Source organism: Lolium perenne, chromosome 6, assembly GCF_019359855.2.
Source record: "Lolium perenne isolate Kyuss_39 chromosome 6, Kyuss_2.0, whole genome shotgun sequence".
Taxonomy (NCBI): Eukaryota; Viridiplantae; Streptophyta; class Magnoliopsida; order Poales; family Poaceae; genus Lolium; species Lolium perenne.
This window is the reverse complement of record NC_067249.2, coordinates 208,149,385-208,173,210: the sequence shown is the minus strand read 5'-3', so window position 1 is coordinate 208,173,210 and position 23,826 is coordinate 208,149,385. Positions and strand designations below refer to the sequence as shown.

Sequence of the window (23,826 nt, the reverse complement as noted above, 5' to 3'; positions counted from 1 at the left end):
AATCAAGCCCAACTACCACTTTTACCAACAAAAAAGTGTTGGAATACTAGAGCAGTTTTGCAATAAGAAAACCAATGAAAATAATAAATTACATATAGATAAGAATAGCAGGGTTAGGACAAAATAGCGCACCAGCTTATCACACTTACAGTAGCAATTGCCATGATAGCATCCATCTCCAATTCTCTCAATTATGAGCATAATTTAAGTTATGAATTGAAAGAAAAGAAATTTCACACAAAGAAACATATTTACGGATTGAACTGGATCAAATTTAAGAATTTTATTTATATGAATTTTCTGTACAAATTGATTGATGCTATGTACATGTAATCCATCACTTTATGGTAATTCTAACCCTGTACAGGTTCAACAAACATGATAATTGATACGTCTCAAACGTATCTATAATTTCTTATGTTCCATGCTACTTTTATGATGATACTCACATGTTTTATACACACTTTATGTCATATTTATGCATTTTCCGGCAATAACCTATTGACAAGATGCCGAAGAGCCAGTTGTTGTTTTCTGCTATTTTTGGTTTCAGAAATCCTACAAAGGAAATATTCTCGGAATTGGATGAAATCAGCGCCTAGGGTCTTATTTTTCCACGAAACTTCCAGAAGACCGAGGGGAATACGAAGTGGGGCGACGAGGCGCCGCCAAACTAGGGCCGCGCGGCCTAGGGGGGGGGGGCCACGCCGCCCTAGCGTGTGGGGCCCCCATCAGCCCTCCGACTCTGCCCTTCCACCTATAAAAAGCCTTCGTCGAGAAAACCCCAGTACCGACAGCCACGATACGGAACACCTTCCAGAGACGCCGCCGCCGCCAATCCCGTCTCGGGGGATTCAGAAGATCGCCTCCGGCACCCTGCCGGAGAGGGGAATCATCTCCCGGAGGACTCTTCATTGCCATGATCGCCTCCGGAGTGATGTGTGAGTAGTTCACCCCTGGACTATGGGTCCATAGCAGTAGCTAGATGGTTGTCTTCTCCTCATTGTGCTATCATTGTTCGATCTTGTGAGCTGCCTAACATGATCAAGATCATCTATTTGTAATGCTACATGTTGCGTCTGTTGGGATCCGATGAATATGGAATACTATGTTATGTTGATTATCAACCTATCATATATGTGTTGTTTAAGATCTTGCATGCTCTCCGTTGCTAGTAGAGGCTCTGGCCAAGTTGATACTTGTAACTCCAAGAGGGAGTATTTATGCTCGATAGTGGGTTCATGCCTCCATTTAATGGGGACAGGTGTGAGGAAAGTTCTAAGGTTGTGGATGTGATGTTGCCACTAGGGATAAAACATCAATTCTTTGTCTAAGGATATTTGTGTTGATTACATTACGCACCATACTTAATGCAATTGTCTGTTGTTTGCAACATAATACTGGAGGGGGTGCGGACGCTAACCCGAAGGTGGAATTTTTAGGCATAGATGCATCCTGGATAGCAGTCTATGTACTTTGTCGTAATGCCCAATTGAATTTCACACTACTCATCATGACATGTATGTGCATTGTTATGCCCTCTTTATTTGTCAATTGCCCAACTGTAATTTGTTCACCCAACATGCTATTTCTTATTGGAGAGACACCACTAGTGAACTGTGGACCCCGGTTCATTCTTTTACATTGAATACAATCTACTGCAATACTCGTTCTTACTGTTCTTTGCTGTAGGGATTCGTTGCATAGAAAACAAAAAAATTCCTACCGCGAGAACGCAATCCAAGCCAAGATGCAATATAGAAGACGGGAGCAACAAGGGGATGATCGAGACTCACCCTTGAAGATTTCCAAAGCCTATAAGAGTAGGCTCTTATTGCTGCGGTAGACGATCACTTGCCGCTTGCAAAAGCGCGTAGAAGATCTTGATGGTGCCACAATCGGGCAGCACCTCCGTACTCGGTCACACGTTCGGTGTTGATGAAGACGACGTCCTTCTCCCCGTTCCAGCGGGAAGCGGAAGTAGTATATCCTCCTCGGAATCCCGGCAGCACGACGGCGTGGTGGCGGTGGTGGTCGAGATCTCCGACAGAGCTTCGCCTAAGCTATGTGGGAGAGAGAGGTAGGAGGGAACCGCTAGGGTTTGGGAGAGCCGGCTAGGGCAGCCTTGAGGGGGTGCGGCCATGGTGGTCTTGGTGTGGCCGGCCAGCCCCTCCTCTCCCCTCTTTATATAGGTGGAAGCCCCAAGGGTTAGGTCAAAAGTCTCCGAATAAGACCCCAACATAAACCTTCCATATGACCAAACCTAGGGGGAGTGGGACTCCCCCCTTTCCTTTGGTGGGGTGGCCGGCCACCATGGGGAGGAGTCCACTTGGGACTCCTCCCTTTAGGCTGGCCGGCCAAGGTGGGTGGAGTCCCTCTGGGGCTCCACCTTCCATGCCGATTTATTCCGGACTCTTCTAGAACCTTCTAGAACCTTCCTGGAAAAATACCGGATCATTTTCAAACCTAGAAAATGACTTCCTATATGTGAATCTTATTCTCCGGACCATTCCGGACCTCCTCGTGATGTCCTGGATCCCATCCGAGACTCCGAACAAAACTTTGAACTCCATTCCATATTTCCATATCTACTCAAATGACATCAAACCTTAAGTGTGTCACCCTACGGTTCGCGAACTATGTAGACATGGTTGAGAACTCTCTCCGACCAATAACCAATAGAGGGATCTGGAGATCCATAATGGCTCCCACATATTCAACGATGACTTTAGTGTTTGAATGAACCATTCACATACGATACCAATTCCCTTTGTCACGCGATATTTTACTTGTCCGAGGTTTGATCATCGGTATCACTCTATACCTTGTTCAACCTCGTCTCCTGACAAGTACTCTTTACTCGTACCGTGGTATGTGGTCTCTTATGAACTTATTCATATGCTTGCAAGACATTTAGACGACATTCCACCGAGAGGGCCGAGAGTATATCTATCCGTCATCGGGATGGAAAAATCCCACTGTTGATCCATATGCCTCAACTCATACTTTCCGGATACTTAATCCCACCTTTATAACCACCCATTTACGCAGTGGCGTTTGATGTAATTAAAGTACCTTTCCGGTATAAGTGATTTACATGATCTCATGGTCATAAGGACTAGGTAACTATGTATCAAAAGCTTATAGCAAATAACTTAATGACGTGATCTTATGCTATGCTTAATTGGGTGTGTCCATTACATCATTCATATAATGACATAACCTTGTTATTAATAACATCCAATGTTCATGATCACGAAACCATGATCATCTATTAATCATCAAGCTAGCTATACAAGAGGCTTACTAGGGACTCCTTGTTGTTCACATAACACACATGTATCAATATTTCGGTTAATACAATTATAGCATGGTATGTAAACATTATCATAAACATAAAGATATATTATAATAACCATTTTATTATTGCCTCTTGGGCATATCTCCAACAGTCTCCCACTTGCACTAGAGTCAATAATCTAGTTTACATTTGTAAAATATAACACCTTGGCCTTCCGGTGTTTTATCATGTATTGCTCACGGGAGAGGTTTTAGTCAACATATCTGACACTCTCAGAAACGTATGTATTTTGCAATTCATTTGCGTCTCAACGCATCACTCATTTTCCAAATGAGTCGGCATTAAATATGTTTGGTCTTTCGGTGGAACCTTAATTCCGCGGTCTGAAATATGTCACTAATATGGTCACACACAATATATCTTCAAAGTTCTGACACTATCGGAACTACACCAAGTTCTCAAAGAACCTCTTGACTTAACATCCTCAGTCATTGTTAAAACAATGACATACTCTGCCTTCATTTGTAGAATCCATCACAATATTTAGAATTCATCTAAATCTAGCATAGACAACTTCTAGCTCATTGTGATACCTTTTTAAAACAACACTTAGCCTATTTTGAGATTGAAATTTTATATGTGACAAAACCAATATTGGTGCAACATCTTACAGCGATTTGTTTGTCATTTCTCCATATATAAAACTATATATATATCCTTAGTTCTTCTAAAGTACTCAAGGATATTCTTACTGTCGTTCAATGATCATCACATGAATCATGCTCATAACTCTTTTAGAGCACAGGACATCTGATTTTGTACATATTATTCGTGATTTATAATCACTCATGCGTTTTTACTCATTGAGTTTCAGATACACTCAAGTCTTGTTAAACCTTCTTATGACAAGAACATTTTCTTAATATTTCTATATTGAAACATTTCAATATCTATTCTATGTACTTTGACTTAAACTAATTATGTGTTTCAATCTATCTTCATAGATCTTGACACTAAATTTGCTTCAGTCCATATCCTTTCATTGAAGTTAATTTATCAATGAAACCTTTTAATCAAGTATATAATTACATCATTTATAATCAACTATATGTCATTTACATAAAGTATTATAAATATGTCTTAGCGCTCCCACTTAATTTCTTGCAAATGCAAGCCTCTTCATCGTCTCTGATGAAATCAAAAACTCTTTGACTATTTCATCTGGTGAAGATTCCAACTCCGTGATACTTACTTCATCCAATTGAAGTTCGTATACCTATCTAGTATTCCACGGACTAGCAAAACTCTTGGTTGTATCTTGTATACACCTTTAATACACACTTCTGATAAGTAATGTATTTTGCCATCCTACTAGCATATCTCATAAAAGAAATATGTAGTGATTATTAGAATAATCCATATAAACTGTAAGCATTGCTACGGAAGATATAATCTTATCGTAGTCAACTCTTTGAACTTTGTCGTAAACAACTTTTCGACAAGTCAATCTTCATCAATTTTGATAGATCCATTTACTTTCAAAAAGTATTAATATATCTTGGATTTCATGGCGTATAGCCATTTTAACGGAGTCAGGGCCCATCATAACTTCTTTGCATGTAGTTGGTTTATCATTGATCAAAAACAATCCTTTGTCCACAAATCATTTATTTGATCACAAAGTAAACCATACCTACAAGATTCAATAGGTACTTCGATCTCCATGGCTAGAACACTTTGTAGTCATGGGAGCCATGATCGTCGTGGCTGCTTCCGGAACCAATTCCGATGCTGCGCTACTCTGATCTTTATGCTCAGGTTCATAAACCTTATCAAGTTCTATTGTCCTCCCACTCAAATACTTCACTAGAAAACAATTTCCTGGAAATAAGCAAGTAACATTAACAAACACTTTTGTCTTTTACTTCATAGAGGAAAGAATTCCCAATCAATTCTTTGGGATAACCAACAAAGACATTCATCCGATTTTGGTTGTAAAATCTTAGACCAAAATTTAAAGAAAAGACTATTAGGGTTTATACCCATTCCATAACTTGTATGGTGTCATTTCAACGGATCATGATGATGCTCTATTTAGTGTAAAAGCGGTAGTCTCTAAAGCATAATCCACAAAAATATAATGGCGTTAATATTTTATCTCATCATTGACCCAACAAGGTTTGGATACATCTCTTGGATACTTCATCATCACTATGATTCTCCAAGAAACGTGAGTTGTAGAACAATTTCATAACTCTCTTAGATGTTCGCTAAAACTCGTAATTCAAATATTTCCACCATGATCCAATCATAGCTATTTGACTTTTCTATTACGACGATTTGCACTTCATGCTGAAATTTATTTGAATCCATTCAAATGTTTCAAACTTCTTCCTTATCGAATATATCCACATATATATAATCAATTCATTGTTGAAAGTTTTCATGAAGTAGAAGAATCTCCCACACACAACTATGCTCAGTGAACCACATATATCATTATGTATGTTTTCACTAAGTTAGTTGCCCGTTCAACTCTCGGCCTATGAACGGTATTTTAGTCATTCTCTTTAGAAAAGATTTGCAAGCGCCAGACGATTCAAAACTCAAATGACTCCAAAAATCCATTTGCATGGAGTTCCTTCATGCGTTCCTTTCTAACATGACCTAAATGGCGGTTCCACAAATAAGTGGAATTCAAATCATTTGCCCTTATGGCATTTTAGCGTCAGTATTATGTGTGTGTTTCACCATTAAGATTTATAATAACTTATCCATCGTATATGGAGTAATGTCATAATTTTGAACAACTCATTGTTTTTATTTGACCAGAGCAAAATAACAATTATTAAGTTCTTTATTATAAATTCTAAGGGTTAGGTAGAATGCCAATGACAAACATAATAACACTTTATTATGTTCCAGACGTGCATTATTACCATATTCCTCATCAGTCACTTAGGCCATTGTATTCTTGTACTGTGTTGTTTTGTATGACACTTCATACCAACCAATATGGTACAAATACCCAAGAATTTCATTGTGTGACCAAACTAGGAATACAACCATAACATGTATATCATTTATATACACCTGAGCTGGACTTTCTAGTCTTTTCTTTTCTTTATGCCAAAATATCTTTTGTAGTTTCTCTTTTAGCTTTCCTCATTATTCAGAAAAACACTTCAACATCATTAACTTCTAGGTTTGTTGGTCAAATACTAGTAACCTTGAGGTTCTTACTTTGAAGTTGATCATCATATGACAAGTGTTCCAGATTTCACTATTAGTAACTTTGTAATATGATGAACAATTTCACTCATAATTTTATCCATTATATTATGACGACTTTCCGAGACCATGTCTGTACATGCTAGGCTCGTAAAGTTTTAACCTTAGTATTCGCATGTGCAAATCTGGCTTGCACCCGTTGTATGCACACGTAGAATCTATCACACCCGATCATCACGTGATGCTTCGAAACGACGAGTCTTAGCAACGGTGCATACTAAGGACGATCACTTCATGGATATGCGAATATCGTTAGTGCCCCAATAGTTGGAGGATTGTGACGCCTGGCGTCTTCAACCTTCATACATTCCCATAAAACTTATGAGTTTATGTAGTCTCACCAAATTATATTCTATCATCTTGAAATAAGGTCTTAGATATCACATATATCTCATACCTTGATTATTTCTGAAAACTAAATTTTTAGCTCCTTAGTTTTCAAACAGATTTGAACTTCAAGTTTCACGGAGACAAGATAACTTTAGGTACTAATTGAAACCATAGCTCTTTGAATCAACAATGTGAGGTTTACTAAAAGTTTGCGATAGGACTTAATCATTTCTTGATTCTTTAACAATACGGTACCAGTCCGTAAAGTTTCTTGTCAGATTTTAACAGTATTTCTATCTCAATAACAAGACTAGCGCATGGTAGAAAAACGGATGCCAATACTACAAAATTAATTCAAAATACTACTCAGACTATGTTTATGATAATTAGTTCATGTTTTAATCTAATTACTAATGAACTCCCACTTAATACAACATCCCTCATAGTTGTTAAGTGGTACACGATCCAAATCCACTACAACAAAACCGATCATCACGTGAGATGATGTACCTTCAATGGTGAACATCAACATGTTGATCATATCATCCATATGACTCGTGTTCAACCTTTCGGTTTCCGTTGTCCCGAGGCCATGTCTGTACATGCTAGGCTCGTCAAGCAAACCCAAGTATTCCGCGTGTGCAACATTGCTTACACCTGTTGTATGTGAACGTTGAGTCTATCACATCCGATCATCACGAGATGCTTCGAAACGACAAACTGTTACAACGGTGCATACGAGGGGAGAACACTTTATTATCTTGATATTAATGTGAGGGATCATCTTGTAATGCTACCGTCGCGTTCTAAGCAAAATAAGATGCATAAAGGATTAACATCACATGCAATTCATATGTGATAGGATATGGCCCTTTAGTCTCTGCGCCTTCGATCTTCATCTCCAAAGCACGGACATGATCTCCATCATCAACGGGCATGATCTCCATCATCCTCGGCGTAGCGTCAAGGTCCATGGCGCCGTCTTCATGGTTGTTCACCTCATGTAGCAACTATTACAACTACTTTGAAATACTACTCAACATGAAATTTAAAGATAACCATAAGGCTCCTGCCGGTTTCCACAATACAATAATGATCATCTCATACATATTCATCATCACATTATGGCCATATCACATCACCAAACCCTGCAAAAACAAGTTAGACGTCTCTAATTTGGTTTGCATATTTTACGTGGTTTAGGGTTTTCGAGAGAGATCTAATCTACCTACTGTCAACACCCGGATTTTTAAGTCCAGATGCCTGTTATGCCATACATCGCAATCCCAGGAATATTGTTGTTGCGAGACATAACAGTTGAATATCATAAGTCATCATTCATTACATACCATAGTCGTCTTACAAATAGAGATCACATGATCCATATTACACAAATAGTTGATCTAGGTATCAACATACACAAAGTTCGTAGTTTCATAGCGGAAGCGTAAATAGAAGGGACTCTCTAGTCCACAGGCCAACGTCTGACGTCAGAAGATTTCCTAGTTGTCGTGGGCGTCCTGCTGGTCGTCCTCTTGATAGTTCTGCTCCTCTTCATAGTCTGGCCATTTGAATAGCCAGGGACACAGCCGTGAGTACTTTAAAGTACTCGCAAACTAAGACTAATGTAAGTGCTAACAATTCTAGTAAGGGGTGCTAAGCTCTAGTTTATTTTGCATAAAGCCAATTTTAGTTCACAAACCTTTTTGTAAACAACTCTTCATGTGCTAACTAACTCAAGTGGGAACATTAGTGTCATTCCCACAACTCCGTTGTGATTCCAAAACAATGTCAACTTTCAAGTTCAAATCCACAAGTCACCCTTCACCATTCATAGTTTTCAAACAGTTCTGATGATGGAACAGTATGGCCTTTCCAACTGTCCATAACCGAGGACGCGGCTATTCGAATAGGTTTTACTCTGCAGAGGTTGTACACTTGTGCCACAACAATTGCAATAGCTCATCAGGGGTAACTGGCCCTGATTTATCGTACGCAGTACGCGAACTACCAATCCTAACCTTTCATTTACATACCCTAGTATAGGCACCTCTCCCCATGAGCTTGGCCTCCCAGTGAAGACAGACGGTCAGCCTGGGAACTGCACAGGGCTTGGGCCGGACATTCACCTCATTTCGCATCATATCATATCATTTCTGTTGTGGTAGAGGCAGCTTTCGGCATAACCCCAATGACGCTTGTTTAGAGGGAACCCATACTAAGACACACAAACTTCCGGTTAAGCCCTACCCAGATTCAGGTATTGTGGGGGTACTTGTAAAATTGGAATGGTATCGCATCCGAACCCAACCATCAGTGTTTTTGTAAAATTCACCAAGTCATTCACCAGTCATATTCACCTTCAAAATCTTTCAATAGAATGACTCATCATTCCAAGGTTTTCAAAGTCATTTGAATTCCCAAGTTCCCAATTGGAGTAGTTACTTTCAAATTAGCACTAGCATCTATATATGAGGGGTGCTAAGTATTTTGCTGTGCTTCTAGGCTAACTTTGATACTCTTGTACTAATCCAATACTAACCAAGTGAATCATGAATCAAAAAGTACTTTGATAAAACAAAAGTAAATAAAGCTTGTAAAGAAAAAACTGGGGAATAGGATCATAAGCATAAAGTAAATAGGGTAATGCCTTGCTCATAGTGAGCTTTGCAATTTGCAAGAGTATTATCTTGCATTGGGGTTAACTTGCAAAAGTCTAGCTTGCCTTGGTGATAGCTTGCTGACTTTACTACTCTAGTAAACTTTTTTTTTTACTTTGACCAAAGTTAACTATAAAAGCAACTTATTGAGCAAACAAGTAAAAACTGGTAATGTATAAACTTGGGATAGGCTTATGTAAGAAAAGGTAAGATTCATGGTGCCTTGCCCCAAAGGGGCTTTGCACTTTGCAAGAATATTAGCTTGCATTGGTATTGGCTTGCAATAATATCAGCTTGCCTTGGTTGAAGTGGGGGTCCAAGTTCTCTTCTCCTTCCTCTTTGTAGAAGTCCTCCTCCTCCTGATAGTCTCCGGTACTAGCGTCTAAAATACGAATACGGGGTACACAATCATCATACCAAACTTACATACTAAACTAAGCACACACAAGCTTTACACAACTTAAACTAGCACCACACACTACTATTAAGTGGGTGGAGGTGTTCCTCTTATTTAAGAAAAATAATTTCTTCTCATACTAACTTAGGTGTTACTTTTAATTACTTAGAGAACTAATTTCCTCTCATTATCTTATTAAGATTTGAATTCTCTCATGAACAATATATGACCTAGGTTGACCAAAGTCAACCTCTTCATACTTATCATTTAAGAAAATGATTTAAATGAGGTTCCATACCTCATACAATTTAATACTAACATGGTAGTGATTTAATGTCGCCAAATACTCAACATGAGATTATATAGACCATGGTCACTACCTCATGTTGAATTACTTGAGACCAAGATTTAAATGAGAGGAAAACCTCTCATATGATTTAACACATAGTTGTAACTAGGTTAACAACTACCATTGAGGTGATTTAACATCATCAACAATTCATTGGCTATTCTAACATTACTTGTATTTACACCAATTATTCTATTCACACAAATACTACAATTGGGGTGCATTGGTTGGGTTGCTTGAGGGAATTAATTTCCTCTCCTTACATATGTAAATGATAATTTCCATATGGTTCTTGAGAAATACTTTTCTCTCATTGAAATCTTCTTAAGATTTAATTTCTCAAACAATCATACATGAAATCATGTTGACCCAAGTCAACCATTCATCCTCATCATTTGAGAAATTGATTTAAATGAGGTAGAGTACCTCATACCATTTAATAACACTACATATGATTTAAATCTCTAAGTAATTCATATAAGGGAGTTTGGCCAGGGGTCCAAACATCACATGAATTCATTTGAGACAAGATTTAAATGAAGTATAAGACTTCAGATGAATTACTTAATAGTTTTGGATAATATCCCCTAGTTAAACTAGCCCTATTATCCATTACTTAAACTAGGGCATGATCATGCAAATTGACCACACCATTTTCTTGCATAAACAATTAGTGTAAGTCAAATGTGAGCTATTAGAGTTGGAATTAACTTAATATCTATTTTGGTTGATTTTTAAGAATTATTTGAATGGGGAAAAGTCCCTGTCTTGTTTATTTTGCTACATTAATTCTACAATAGGTATGGGTCTGAATCCAAAGGCATTGTGTAGAGAAAACTCTAAGCTTTCCAGCAATATAAAATTGGTAAAATTTGGCCAAGTAGAATTGGAGATATTTGATTTCTAGCAAGGCACCAGTATTTAAATTTGGGTTTAATTGTTTTTAACAAATTCAAACGAAATGGCTGCGCGGGAAACTAAACGGGCCGGCCCAGCTGTGCTCCAGTGCGCAGCGGGCCACCTGACAGCGGACCCCACGCGTCAGTGGGTTTTAAAACCCGAACCGGTACGCAGCGATATGAGCCGTTGGATTAAAAGATAATCGGACGGTGGCGGAGCGTCACCTTCCGCGACGGTGAGCAAACCCTGGCGCGGCAGAGGGGGTCGCCGGCGGCTGGTCGGAGGCTCGGCGAGGGTTGGCGATGCGGGCGAACGACGTTGTCGAGGACGAGGAAGCAGATGGCGCAGACGGCGGCTCGAATGGTGGCCTGGAGCTTCTCCTCCGTCGAGCTGCTGCGGCGGCGGTCCCCGGTGAAATTCCGGCGGTGGAGTGGACAATGTGGAGGAGCAAGGGCTCGAGGAGGTCGACGAGAGGTAGGGGAGCAGATGATGTGAAGGAAGAAGGGGCGGGGGAGCTCTATTTATAGGAGGGCGAGGAGGCCGGCGGGTGCTGTGAAGGGTCGACGACGACGAGGTCGTTCCAGGGAACGAAGGGGCAAACTAGGGGGTGCGCGAGGTAGGTGGCGTCCAGGCGGTGCTAGGAGGCTAGACGGCGAGGTGGGGGACGGTCTGGTGGTGACGCATTGCGTCCAGGTCTGCGGCGGCGTTCGCGGGAAAACGGCGACGGTGTCGACGGCTACGGCGCTTGCGCGGGGTACGGCGCGTGTCTGGCGGGTTCTGGTCGCGGCGGCGAAGCTCGTCGTGCAGCGAGGGGGTCCAGGGGAGGTGTGCTGCGGCGAGGCGACTCGTGGCCAGGGCATGTCCACGGGCGCGCGCATGACGCCCTCGGCATGGCCCTGGGCGCTCTGGGCACGACGTGTGCCAGCCCTAGGGACTTCCTCTCCGGCAATGGTGGGGCTAGGCAGCTTCAGGGAGGCAAGGGGAAGCTCAGAGACATGGGGGCCAGGGTTGAGGGGGAGGAGAAGGGAGGAGGGTGCACCATGTGTGCCATGGCCGGCATGGCATGGCTATGCCATGCTTGGCTAGCTCCTCTAGGGTTTCTGTGGGTGGTGAGGTAGAGAGGGGACAAGGGGACAGGGTAGAGAGGTTTAGGGACTTAGGGTTCGGTGTAGGACACTATTTGAAATAGTGTCAAATAGTTCCCTATTTGCATTTCACAAATTTGTCCAAATTTGATTTAGTTCAAATGGTTGACCAATTTGAAAAGGGTGTGTTTGGTTTGGTTCTAAATGACCAGAGGCAAAGAGAGGTGGTGGTGGAATTTAGAAAATCAAAATATTGCAAAGTTCACTAAGTGGGAGATTGTTCCACTTAATTAAAAGTTGCAACTTTGCCTGAGCATAGCAAATGATCAAAAATGAGTTTGGCATGGTGGTCTTTACAAAAAGTGTTCACCTTGATGTTGACTTTGAAATGGTGCAAAGAGTTAGCAAGAGTTGGTTTGAGAAAATTGAATGGCAGTGGCTCAAAGTAGTGATCAGGCTATAAATTTCAGTTTTGACCATTATTGTATGTGAGCCAATTTTGAGTTTGAATTTGATTTGAAATGTGTTTCTTTGATTCCAAAAGTTGTAATAAGTGTTTAGTATCATATTACAATTAATGGTGAAGGCCAAAATGGTCTAGGGTCAAGATTTATAAAAATGGCATACACCATATGTAAGGGTTTTGGGATTTTCTAACTTTTATTCTTTTATTCCTCTTTGCTTCATTTTGACAAGAGTGAGGTTTATTTGGTGTTAGATTGAGTTAGTTGAAAGGTTCAAACCATTTTGAGGCAATGGAGGTGGCTAGGTCAAGATCTGATAATTTGGCCCTATGTGTATGTGAGTGAAAAATGGACTTATCTCACTATTTGATTTCTCTCCATTTGATTTGACTTGTCTTGACTCTAATGTGATTCTTATTAGTTTAGAAACATTTTCAAACCATTGAAACCATTCTAAAAGGTCTAGCTCAAAGATTTGTAAAATTGGCAAAAACACATGAGAGGTGACATGTCAATTTTTCTTATTCTTGTCAGGTGCTCCCCTTGCTTTACTTGAGCAAGGTTGAGGGTCAATTTAGGGTTAGATTATGTTTAGAGATGGTTTCACACCATTTGGTAAAGGTAGAAGTGCATAGGACAAGAATTGATGAAAATGGCTATGTGTCACATATGCTTCTATGCATATGTGGCATTTGATTTTTAATTTGACTAGGCTTGACCCAATTGATGTTGTTGAGTGTTGAAATGGTATATAGGAGCGATCCAACCATTCACTAGAAGTCTTAAGGTCAAGATCCTCAATTTCACAATTTTGATATTTTGCTCTCATATGCCTCTATGGCATTATTACTTTCTTTTTAAAATCTTTTGTTTTATCTTAGATTGGGTTGGAGAGGTACTAGACATGGTTTAAGAAGGTTTTCCAATCTTATAAATAAAGTAGAAAGGCCTAGGGTAAAGTTTTACAAAAATAGCCATAGGCACATATGCCTCTATGCATATGTTTGATTTTATTTTGTTTCACCCTTGAATTGGTTGGTAAGTGCTTTGTTGAGTGGGTTGAGGTATTTCAATTCATCTACTCAAGGTAGATAAGGCAAAGCTCTTCATTTTCCACAAGTATCCCTAGGCTTGCATATGCCTTTTTCTTAAATAAGATCTTTCCTTTTTATTTTATTTCTCAAAGATTGATGACAAGAGGGATGTGGTTTAGGGTTTAATAAGTTTTGTAATGGTTCACCACCATTTAACAAAATAAGAAAAGGTAGGGTTCAAGATTTTACATATTAAGGCTATAGGCCCACATATGGCTTTTCCTTTATTTTAGGTTTCTCAAAATAGATCCAAATGATTTTTGAGAAGGTTAGGGTTTAGGGTTTATCACATAAGCATAATAACACTCATCATGGCAAAAACACAAGTAATAGGTATGAGCACTAAGCATAGCACTCTATATAAGAAAAGTTTTTGTTGGTTCTCATTTTTGGAAAAAGGAAATTTATTTTCTCTTTGTTTTGAAATTTGGTCTGTTACACCTACGAACATGAACCACAACGGTGATACTAGTGTAGTCAATAGAAGAGTAAATTGAATCTTCACTATAGTAGGAGAGACAGACACCCGCAAAGCCTCTTATGCAATACAAGTTGCATGTCGAACGAGGAACAAGTCTCATGAACGCGGTCATGTAAAGTTAGTCCGAGCCGCTTCATCCCACTATGCCACAAAGATGCAAAGTACTCAAACTAAAGACAACAAAAGCATCAACGCCCACAAAAACATTGTGTTCTACTCGTGCAACCATCTATGCATAGACACGGCTCTGATACCACTGTAGGAATTCGTTGCATAGAAAACAAAAAATTTCCTACCGCGAGAACGCAATCCAAGCCAAGATGCAATCTAGAAGACGGGAGCAACGAGGGGATGATCGAGACTCACCCTTGAAGATTTCCAAAGCCTATAAGAGTAGGGTCTTATTGCTGCGGTAGACGACCACTTGCCGCTTGCAAAAGCGCGTAGAAGATCTTGACGGTGCCACAATCGGGCAGCACCTCCGTACTCGGTCACACGTTCAGTGTTGATGAAGACGACGTCCTTCTCCCCGTTCCAGCGGGCAGCGGATGTAGTAGATCCTCCTCGGAATCCCGGCAGCACGACGGCGTGGTGGCGGTGGTGGTGGAGATCTCCGACAGAGCTTCGCCTAAGCTATGTGGGAGAGAGAGGTAGGAGGGAACCGCTAGGGTTTGGGAGAGGGGGCGCCGGCTAGGGCAGCCTTGAGGGGGTACGGCCATGGTGGTCTTGGTGTGGCCGGCCAGCCCCTCCTCTCCCCTCTTTATATAGGTGGAAGCCCCAAGGGTTAGGTCAAAAGTCTCCGAATAAGACCCCAACATAAACCTTCCATATGACCAAACCTAGGGGGAGTGGGACTCCCCCTTTCCTTTGGTGGGTTGGCCGGCCACCATGGGGAGGAGTCCACTTGGGACTCCTCCCTTTAGGCAGGCCGGCCAAGGTGGGTGGAGTCCCTGTGGGACTCCACCTTCCATGCCGATTTATTCCGGACTCTTCTAGAACCTTCTACAACCTTCCTGGAAAAATACCGGATCATTTTCAAACCTAGAAAATGACTTCCTATATGTGAATCTTATTCTCCGGACCATTTCGGACCTCCTCGTGATGTCCTGGATCCCATCCGAGACTCCGAACAAAACTTCGAACTCCATTCCATATTTCCATATCTACTCAAACGACATCAAACCTTAAGTGTGTCACCCTACGGTTCGCGAACTATGTAGACATGGTTGAGAACTCTCTCCGACCAATAACCAATAGCGGGATCTGGAGATCCATAATGGCTCCCACATATTCAACGATGACTTTAGTGATCGAATGAACCATTCACATACGATACCAATTCCCTTTGTCACGCGATATTTTACTTGTCCGAGGTTTGATCATCGGTATCACTCTATACCTTGTTCAACCTCGTCTCCTGACAAGTACTCTTTACTCGTACCGTGGTATGTGGTCTCTTATGAACTTATTCATATGCTTGCAAGACATTTAGACGACATTCCACCGAGAGGGCCCAGAGTATATCCATCCGTCATCGGGATGGACAAATCCCACTGTTGATCCATATGCATCAACTCATACTTTCCGGATACTTAATCCCACCTTTATAACCACCCATTTACGCAGTGGTGTTTGATGTAATCAAAGTACCTTTCCGGTATAAGTGATTTACATGATCTCATGGTCATAAGGACTAGGTAACTATGTATCGAAAGCTTATAGCAAATAACTTAATGACTGTCGTCGTGGTGAACGAGCAGATGCCATAGGATGGCTTAGATTGGGGCCGAATGGACGCAAGAGGATTCGGGGGAGGGTTCGCGATCAGGTGGGAAGAGATTCCGGATGGTTTCCTCAAGAACTTGGCCAAGGCCAGAGGTTGAAGAAGAAAGACACAAGGAAGAACTCCCTCTAGATCACCATTTTCATTGATTCACAAGTTACAGGCTCTGCCTTCCTACACACGCGCGTACCTACTTGCTTGCCCGTGAAGAAGGGCTGCCCCCTCTCCTTATATAGGGGAGAGGGTGGCTTACACTGCAAGAAACCCTAACGGCATCTTTGACTGGACAAACTACTTTACAGAGCTACTGTACAAAGCTACTTTAATCATAGATGACACCGGGGCCTTCTTTTATCAGGGCTGCTGATGTCCTCCGGCTTCTTTGGACGTCACCTCTCTCTTTGGCGCCAGGGCTCTGAATAAAGTTACTTTGCTTGGCTCATCCTTGTCCTCTTGCTCTGAAGAGAATCTTTGACCAGACCTGCCGACAGGCTCTCCTTTCCGGTATCTTCTTTACCGGGTTCCGGCATACCCCTTTGGGGATACCGGCTTAGCCTTGCTCTCCCGGATTCCTACTAGGCTTCCGGTAAGAACATTAAACCGGTATCTTGATGGCTCAAACCATCCGGTTTGGCATGCCTTTGGCATACCGGGGGTTATCCCCCCAACATTAGTCCCCGAAGCTGGTATAGTCTGGAGGATTCTTTCCTACAGACCATGCCAGGTTTTCATCTTTTTAAGATACCGGTTTAGCCACTCATCTTTTGAGCTTAGTTCCGGCACCTTTACCCTTGTTCCTTTTCTTCTCTTCGCAAGGCTTGTTCCGGCACCTCTTTTTTCCGGCACCTTGTGTCTTTACTCCTTCCTCGGCGAAGTCGAGAATATATCGGGTCCCGCGCCCGTCAGTGACATGCGCACTGTAACTGACGCGCCAGTGTCCGCTGTCACATCGTTTCGACTCCCGCGCACGCATTTAATGCACCGCAGCGGATCCCACTACCTTTTCGGGATCCCGCGTGCGCCTCCGTGTGGCCTCCGTTTTCGCGCGTGTATTCCTCCGCCGCGTGGCGGCCCATGATGCGAACCGCCGTGGGCCGCGAGGCGAACCGCCGCGGCCCAGCGGTTTCCAGCCCATTTCCCTTCTCCTTTATAAGCGCAACCGCCGCTCTCTCTTCATCTTCTTCGCATTCCCCACTTCCTTGCGCACAGAGTTCTTCGCCTCCGTGCTCTCCGCCGCTCTTCGTCTTCCGCCGCTCGTTCGTGCCCGTTGCCCGGCGAACTCACGCCTGCGTTCCGCCGGACTTCGCTGCGCGGAGATCCTCAGCAGCGACTCCGCCGAGCCCGCCGCATTCGCCTTTCCTCAAGCACTTCTTCGCCTCGCCGCCGACGGACTTCCTCGCCGGTCGCAGGCTCGCCGTTTCTCCAGCGAACTTCTTCCTTCGCAACTCCGCCGCCCCAGGTTAGGCTCGACGCGCCTTTACCCCTTTCCTCTTGCACTTTGGATCTTGGGACGGTAGAGTATTTATTCGCTCTTTGTTTTGCTTTTCTTCTTACTCGTAGATCTTCGCGCGTGGGTTCGTTCGGGGAAAACTGTTTCTCGGTAGATCTCGGCATCTTCTAGATCCCCATGTCTAGTGAAGAGTCTCTCCCTGCGGCCACCTCTAGCACTCAGGATAGCAACGCTTCCGGTGGGCTAACCGACGACGCCGCCCGGATGGGTCAGACGTCCAGCCGGAAACAAGAGACCGGCACATCTAGCCGGGCCTCCGGAAAGGACAAGACACGCGGAGCCTGGAGAGGTTCCGACGTGACCCAATACGAGATCGACTGGCTCTACCGGTCCAGGAGGATTCCGGAAGGAGTCACCTGCCGGCTTCCTCGCGGCGAAATCCAACCGGTGCTCGAACCCGGTGAAACTGTTGTTTTCCTTGCTCACTTTGAGCGTGGCTTCGGCCTTCCTGCCTCTGACTTCTTTCGTCAGTTCCTTGATTTCTATCGTCTCCAACCTCATCATCTCCCCGGCAATGCCGTTTTTTACCTTTCTTGCTTTGTGGCCTTCATGGAAGGCTACATTGGCATCCGTCCCGCTCGAGAGACGTTTGCCCGCTTTTTCTCCCTTCGGATCAACTCGGTCCAGGGCAAGGACATTCCTGCCCCCAAACCCCCCGTTCAATGCGGGTCCTGCATCATCGGCTCCCGTCAAGGGAGCCCCTTTTTTAAGTTCAATGGCCTCGAGTCTTGCCGCTTGTGGCAGACGACATTCTTCTATGTGAGGAATGCGGGCGACGAGGACCTCATCAACCTGCCGGCATTCAATCCGGCGCCTCCAGCCAAGACTAATTGGCAGTACAACCCCGGAAGGGATCACGCCGAGACGAACCGGGTGGTGCGCTTCATGCAGAGGTTGATGAAGGACACCGACATCTGCTCCGACGATATCATCCGCACTTTCATCAGCCGCCGGGTGCTTCCCCTCCAGCGGCGCGCTCACAAGATCAGTGAGATGTACGGCCCCGGTGATCCTACTAAGATCACCGGCCTGGCCCTGAGCAAGGAGGACGTGGTCCTTAAGGCTAGTCAGATCTGCCAAACTGACATGCCGGATGACTGGGAGTGGGGCCTTTGCCCCCTCAGCGCCAGGAACCCTCCGTCCGAAGATGTAAGAAGATATGCGGCTCTGGTCGTATTAGCGGTAACTTTTGTACTTGTGTCTAATCTTTCTTTTTCCTTTGTTTTCAGGCCAAGGCCCGCTTCCCCCGGATCGATTCAGACCGGCGAGGCCCTCGCCAGAAGAGGCCCCTGGACAAGTACGATCCGGATCCTGTCATTCATTGGCTGGATCTAAGGATGGGCCGGACCCCAGCTTCCCGCCTCGGCAAGTCTCCGCCGGAACCTGCTGGTTCGTCTGATGACTTGACCATACTCGAGGTAGCTTTCCTGTTCGTTTTCTTATACCCTTTTTGTTACTTCCAATCTGTAGATCTTCCCTCAGCCAGCAACAAACCACAGGTCCATGAGCATGTCCCCCCGCTGCAGGCCGAGGTTGGCGACGAGTTTCTGGGCAAGCTCATGGCCGAGGGCCAAAAGAGCGATCCTCCAGCTGCCGACGCCGGCCCCAGCCATGCTTCTTCCGGCAAACGCCCTCGGACTGAGGTTATTGGTGGGAAGCAGGTGGGCACCAAGCGCTATAAGCAGAAGCGGATGCCGATGTCTTCCGGGTAAGTTCTTATCTTCTTTTTATGCTTTCTTGGTTTCCACCGAGTTCTTTTCCGGTTGCTTTTTCCCAACTTACTCTGTTCTTCCTTTCTCTCAGCCCTGCGCTTGAGCTTGGCTCTGCCGGCTCCGCTGGCTCCACCGGCTCCGCGAGGACTTCAACTCCTCCTCCTCACTCAAGTCCGGTACCATCTGGTGCCGGCAACACCTCTGCCTCCCCTTCGGGAGGCACTACAAGTTCGGGGCGCGCGGCCCCAACACCTCCAGATCACCGCGCGGAGGAGGACTTCACCTCCCCTCCAGAGACCCAAGACACCGGCGCCAGCAACATCGGCGCCGGCCAGACTGATGCCGGGCAGGCGGAACCCCTGGTTCCTCCTCCCCCGAAGAAGAAGAAGAAAGAAGCAAGCTCTTCCCCTACCGCGCCGGTACCTTCTCCTCCCAAGGCCACGCCGACACCGCCGCCTAGCCAAGGACCTTCCGCGGCCAAGCAACCGGCGCCGTCGGGGACTCCCAAGATCACCACTTTCCTCAAGCCCGGGGCTTCCCGCGGCAAGGCTGTGGAGGGCGGCGCCTCTGGCGCTTCGGGAGATGTGGTGCTGCACGTTGGCCCCGCCGCGCTCGCTGCACAAGACAAGCCCACCGGCCTCCTGGGCCGGATTGTTAATCTGAAGCGCGCGGGCAAGGACCTGGGGCACCTTCTCCCTTATGCCCAGAAGTGGAATGAGGCGGATATCTCTGCTTCTACCCGCGGCCTGGGGAAGGATCGCCTTCCGGCACCGGATCCCGCCGGGGCCCGGTCTACTGAAGAACATTTCACGCGGCTTAAACGCGCCGTGAAAGAGTTCGACAGTGCTTGGTACGATGCCACCAACAACGTGGTGGTAAGTTCTGCTAAATCTCTTTTATAATTTCTGTTGATGCCGGTTTCTTTTTCTCTCCGGATCTTATCTATTCTCCCAGTCCCCGAGTTTTGTGGTGAGAGCGCAGCTCTTGGCGCAAAACTTTAACCTAAAACTTAGCGTGAAACCGGCACTGCCAGTCCCCGAGCTTCGGGTTAAACACCTTCTTGTTAACACACAATTTACCTTAGAAACGCGCAAAACCGGCACTGCCAGTCCCCGAGTTTTGGGTTAAGAACTTTGTTCTTAGCGCAAAACTTATCTTAAAAATGCGGAAAACCGGCACTGCCAGTCCCCAAGTTTCGGGTTGAAACCTTGTTTCTTTCTCAACTATTTTTTCTTTTAAACGAGCCTTTGCGACACCGGAAGCAACTCTTCGAGGAGCTTCTGTGGGAGCACCGGGAGCTTGCTGAGGCCCACAGCCACTGCCAAGGTTTGTTTCTTTTGCCTCCGGTATCTTTTCACCGGAATGTTTCCTTCCTTGATACTTACGCACTTTTTGTTTAACAGTTGTTCCGGAAGCCAGCCTCGAGGCCCTGAAGGCCCAGGTTGCCAAGCTTCAAGGTACCATCTTTTTCTGCTAACCCTTTCCTTTTTTCATTTGATCTATTGTTGCCTGTTAAGACTTTTCTTTTCGGTATTTAGGCGAGAAGGAGCAGCTCCTTAAGGAGCACAACGAGGTGCTGGAGGCCCAGAAGACCGCCCTGGGGGAGCTCAAGGAGCAGGCTATACAAGCCGCGCTCCGGCATGAGCAAGCCTTGAAGGACGCCCGGGTAGCAGCGGAGGCCAGGGTGGCGGAGATTGTGGAGGATTCCACCAACGCCAACACCGTCCTCGCGGCAGAACTGGAGGAGGAAAGGAAGTCGCGGAAGGCAGCGGAGCGCCTTATTGATACCATGACCACCGATCACCGGGAGTACGATCGGTTGGTTATGCAGATAGATGCGCTAGCCCTCCGTAAGCTCCTGCCTTGCCCCTTCTTTTGCTTATAAGCTTTTTCCTTTGAAGATTTATCTTTGTTCCTTGCTTTTTCCGACATGTTTTTTCCGACATACTCTTTCCGGTGTCTCGTGTTTATGCTTTTCCTTCTTCCTGTAGAGCACTTCCCGGCATCCCAGGTCTTTGCCTTAAAGAAGGTGAGGGAGGATCGGATTGCGCGGGAATTTCCAAATCTGGATGCGCACTGGGATGGGTACGACTATCTTGTCGCCCTCTCCGCGCGTGTTCAGCATATGCGCTCCGTCGACCGGCTTCTTGCTGACCTGCCAGCCGCTGCCATCCAAGTTTTCAAGGTTTTGTGGCCTGAGGAGGAGCTGCCGGGGAATATCACCCTCACCGCCTCGCGGCTTAATGACGCCGGGCACCGGATCCGCGAGTGGCAGTGTTCCGCGGCTCGTGCCGGAGCTGACACGGCGCTGCGCTCTGTGTGCTCATGGTACCCTGCTCTTGACCTGGATGCTCTCCAAGGTGTTCGCGCGGACGCTCCCACGGACACCGACCCGGCGCTCTCCGCGAAGCGGCAGGACCGGGCATACCGGCTCGCTGAGTATGCCGAGGTCCGCACCTTCATCCCACCCCCTCCTGGCGTCAAGGACTACCTCAGCGATGAGGAAGAAGAAGACGAGGGAGATGAAGGTGAAGCTGCCGAGGACGCGCCGCCGGAAGCTCCCGAAGCCGGCGCTACTCCTCCTGAAGATGCCGAGGCCGGTGCTGCTCCACCCGACGCCCCTGCTGCCTGATGACCTTCTACGATATCTTTGCCTGCTATGCCTGTTGGCCCTGTTTACCTTAAGACAATGTCTGTTAAATTCTGCCCCGGAATGCCGGGGCTTATGATGTAAGACTTAAGTTTGCCTGTGGTTGTGCTACAACATTTCCTGCCGGTAGGTTATACCGGTAGCTAAGTATTTAAGAGTTTGCCTTAGCATAATTTGCTTTTGGTTTTGATTTTATCCTGCACTGCAAAGATTTCTCAATTGCTCCCGCATCCAATTTGATGCATACTTGGTTCTTTTGCCTTGGCTCTGCCTGCCTTCTCTGGGCGTTCTTTGGCGTATGAGCACAAGGTTCTTTCACCAAACAAGCATCTTCTTGAACTTAGAAATAACTTTGAAATTTTGCAAAAAACCGGTTCAACCGGGGTTAGTTAACCTTTCCGGATTGTTCTTTCCTGCTCCCCCTTTTCGCAGTTCATGTGCTTATCTCCTACCGGTTTATCTTGCTTGCCATGAAGCCGGTTTGCGGACAGCAGCAGAGTCGAAGACTCCGGTAGGATTTAGCACACTACTAAACCGGAAAGAAAAAACATTCAATAAGCAACCGGTAAACTGAAAAAATAAACAAGTTACATGCAACTTAAGTTGGGGTAGTCCCCGAGATTCATTCAAGGTTCCGGCATCTTTTATTCATAGCATATAAGGTACAAAAAGGAACTTCTTACACCAACACTAAAATAGTATAAATGGCGCAACAGAGCTAAGTTCAATGGACGCTTGCTCTCCTCTCCGGACCTGTCCGCCTTTCCTTTCTTCCACTCCTGTGCATCGATCAAGTAGTATGCATCATTGTGAAGCACCTTGCTTACAATGAAGGGACCTTCCCATGGTGGCAAGAGCTTATGCCGGCCTTCAGTGCGCTGCACCAGGCGAAGTACAAGATCTCCTTCCCGGAAAACTCTCGGGTTAACCTTCCGGTTATGATAGCGTCTTAGGTTTCTTGGTAAATGGCTGTTCTTGCCAAAGCCAGCTCTCTTGCTTCTTCCGGCAAGTCGACATCATTTTCTCTGGCCTCTTTGACCTCTTGCTCAGTATAGAGCTGTACCCTTGGTGAATCATGAATGATATCGGTTGGTATCACCGCTTCTGCTCCATAAACCATGAAGAAGGGAGTGTATCCGGTAGACCGGTTTGGGGTTGTTCTTATACTCCACAGTACTGATGGTAGCTCATCGAGCCAACATCCCGGTGACTTTTCCACCGCATCAATGAGTCTAGGCTTGATACCGGAAAGCACCAAGGCATTCATTCTTTCTACTTGGCCATTGCCCTGTGGATGTGCCACTGAGCACAAATCCAACCGGATGTTCTTTTCTTCACAGAACCTTTTGAACTCACCTTGAGCAAAGTTGGTTCCGTTATCAGTGATGATGCTGTGCGGGTATCCATACCGCAAAATGACATCTTTCAAGAATTTCACAGCTGTATGCCCATCACACTTTGCGATAGGTTTTACTTCCAGCCACTTGGTGAACTTATCCACCATGACCAAGATGTGAGTCATGCTGCTTCTTGCAGTTTTGAATGGTCCAACCATGTCAAGGCACCAAACAGCGAATGGCCATGTTAGCGGTATTGTCTTTAAACCGGATGCTGGGGTATGGTTTTGCTTGGCGTACCTCTGGCAGCCGTTGCATTTTCTTACCAAATCCTCAGCGTTCTCCAAAGCAGTGGGCCAATAGAACCCATGCCGGAAAACTTTTGCTACCAAAGCCCTTGATGAAGCATGATGCCCACATTCTCCTTGGTGAATTTCCTCAAGCATCTCTTTTCCTTCCTCCGGTTCCACACATCTTTGAAG

At 45.1% G+C, this 23,826-nt stretch overlaps 2 protein-coding genes across 2 annotated transcripts; both read left to right on the top strand.

The window, feature by feature from the left end:
* The first annotated feature begins 11,530 nt into the window (after positions 1-11,530).
* Positions 11,531-21,142, top strand: LOC139832610 (uncharacterized). Its single transcript, XM_071822403.1, has 9 exons — positions 11,531-11,702; positions 17,345-17,594; positions 18,593-18,794; positions 18,875-19,034; positions 19,116-19,353; positions 19,449-20,002; positions 20,761-20,814; positions 20,896-20,995; positions 21,094-21,142. The coding sequence occupies exons 1-9, from the start codon at positions 11,531-11,533 to the stop codon at positions 21,140-21,142; spliced, it is 1,779 nt and encodes a 592-aa protein (XP_071678504.1).
* Positions 20,623-22,618, top strand: LOC139832135 (uncharacterized). Its single transcript, XM_071821651.1, has 3 exons — positions 20,623-20,814; positions 20,896-21,207; positions 21,349-22,618. Exons 2-3 carry the CDS (start codon positions 21,147-21,149, stop codon positions 21,987-21,989), a joined length of 702 nt encoding a protein of 233 aa, XP_071677752.1. The 5' UTR covers positions 20,623-20,814; positions 20,896-21,146; the 3' UTR covers positions 21,990-22,618.
* The last annotated feature ends 1,208 nt before the right edge of the window (positions 22,619-23,826 follow it).

What these genes read in the sequence shown, in the direction of transcription:
- LOC139832610 (XM_071822403.1), top strand. Translation starts at nt 11,531, where the DNA reads ATGCGGGCGAACGACGTTGTCGAGGACGAGGAAGCAGATGGCGCAGAC. An exon ending in GTCTCCGCCGGAACCTGCTG is followed by an intron (nt 19,035 to 19,115) that starts GTTCGTCTGATG and finishes TCCAATCTGTAG; the next exon opens with ATCTTCCCTCAGCCAGCAAC. An exon ending in CAAGCCCACCGGCCTCCTGG is followed by an intron (nt 20,003 to 20,760) that starts GCCGGATTGTTA and finishes TTTGTTTAACAG; the next exon opens with TTGTTCCGGAAGCCAGCCTC.
- LOC139832135 (XM_071821651.1), top strand. Translation starts at nt 21,147, where the DNA reads ATGACCACCGATCACCGGGAGTACGATCGGTTGGTTATGCAGATAGAT. An exon ending in GATAGATGCGCTAGCCCTCC is followed by an intron (nt 21,208 to 21,348) that starts GTAAGCTCCTGC and finishes TTCTTCCTGTAG; the next exon opens with AGCACTTCCCGGCATCCCAG.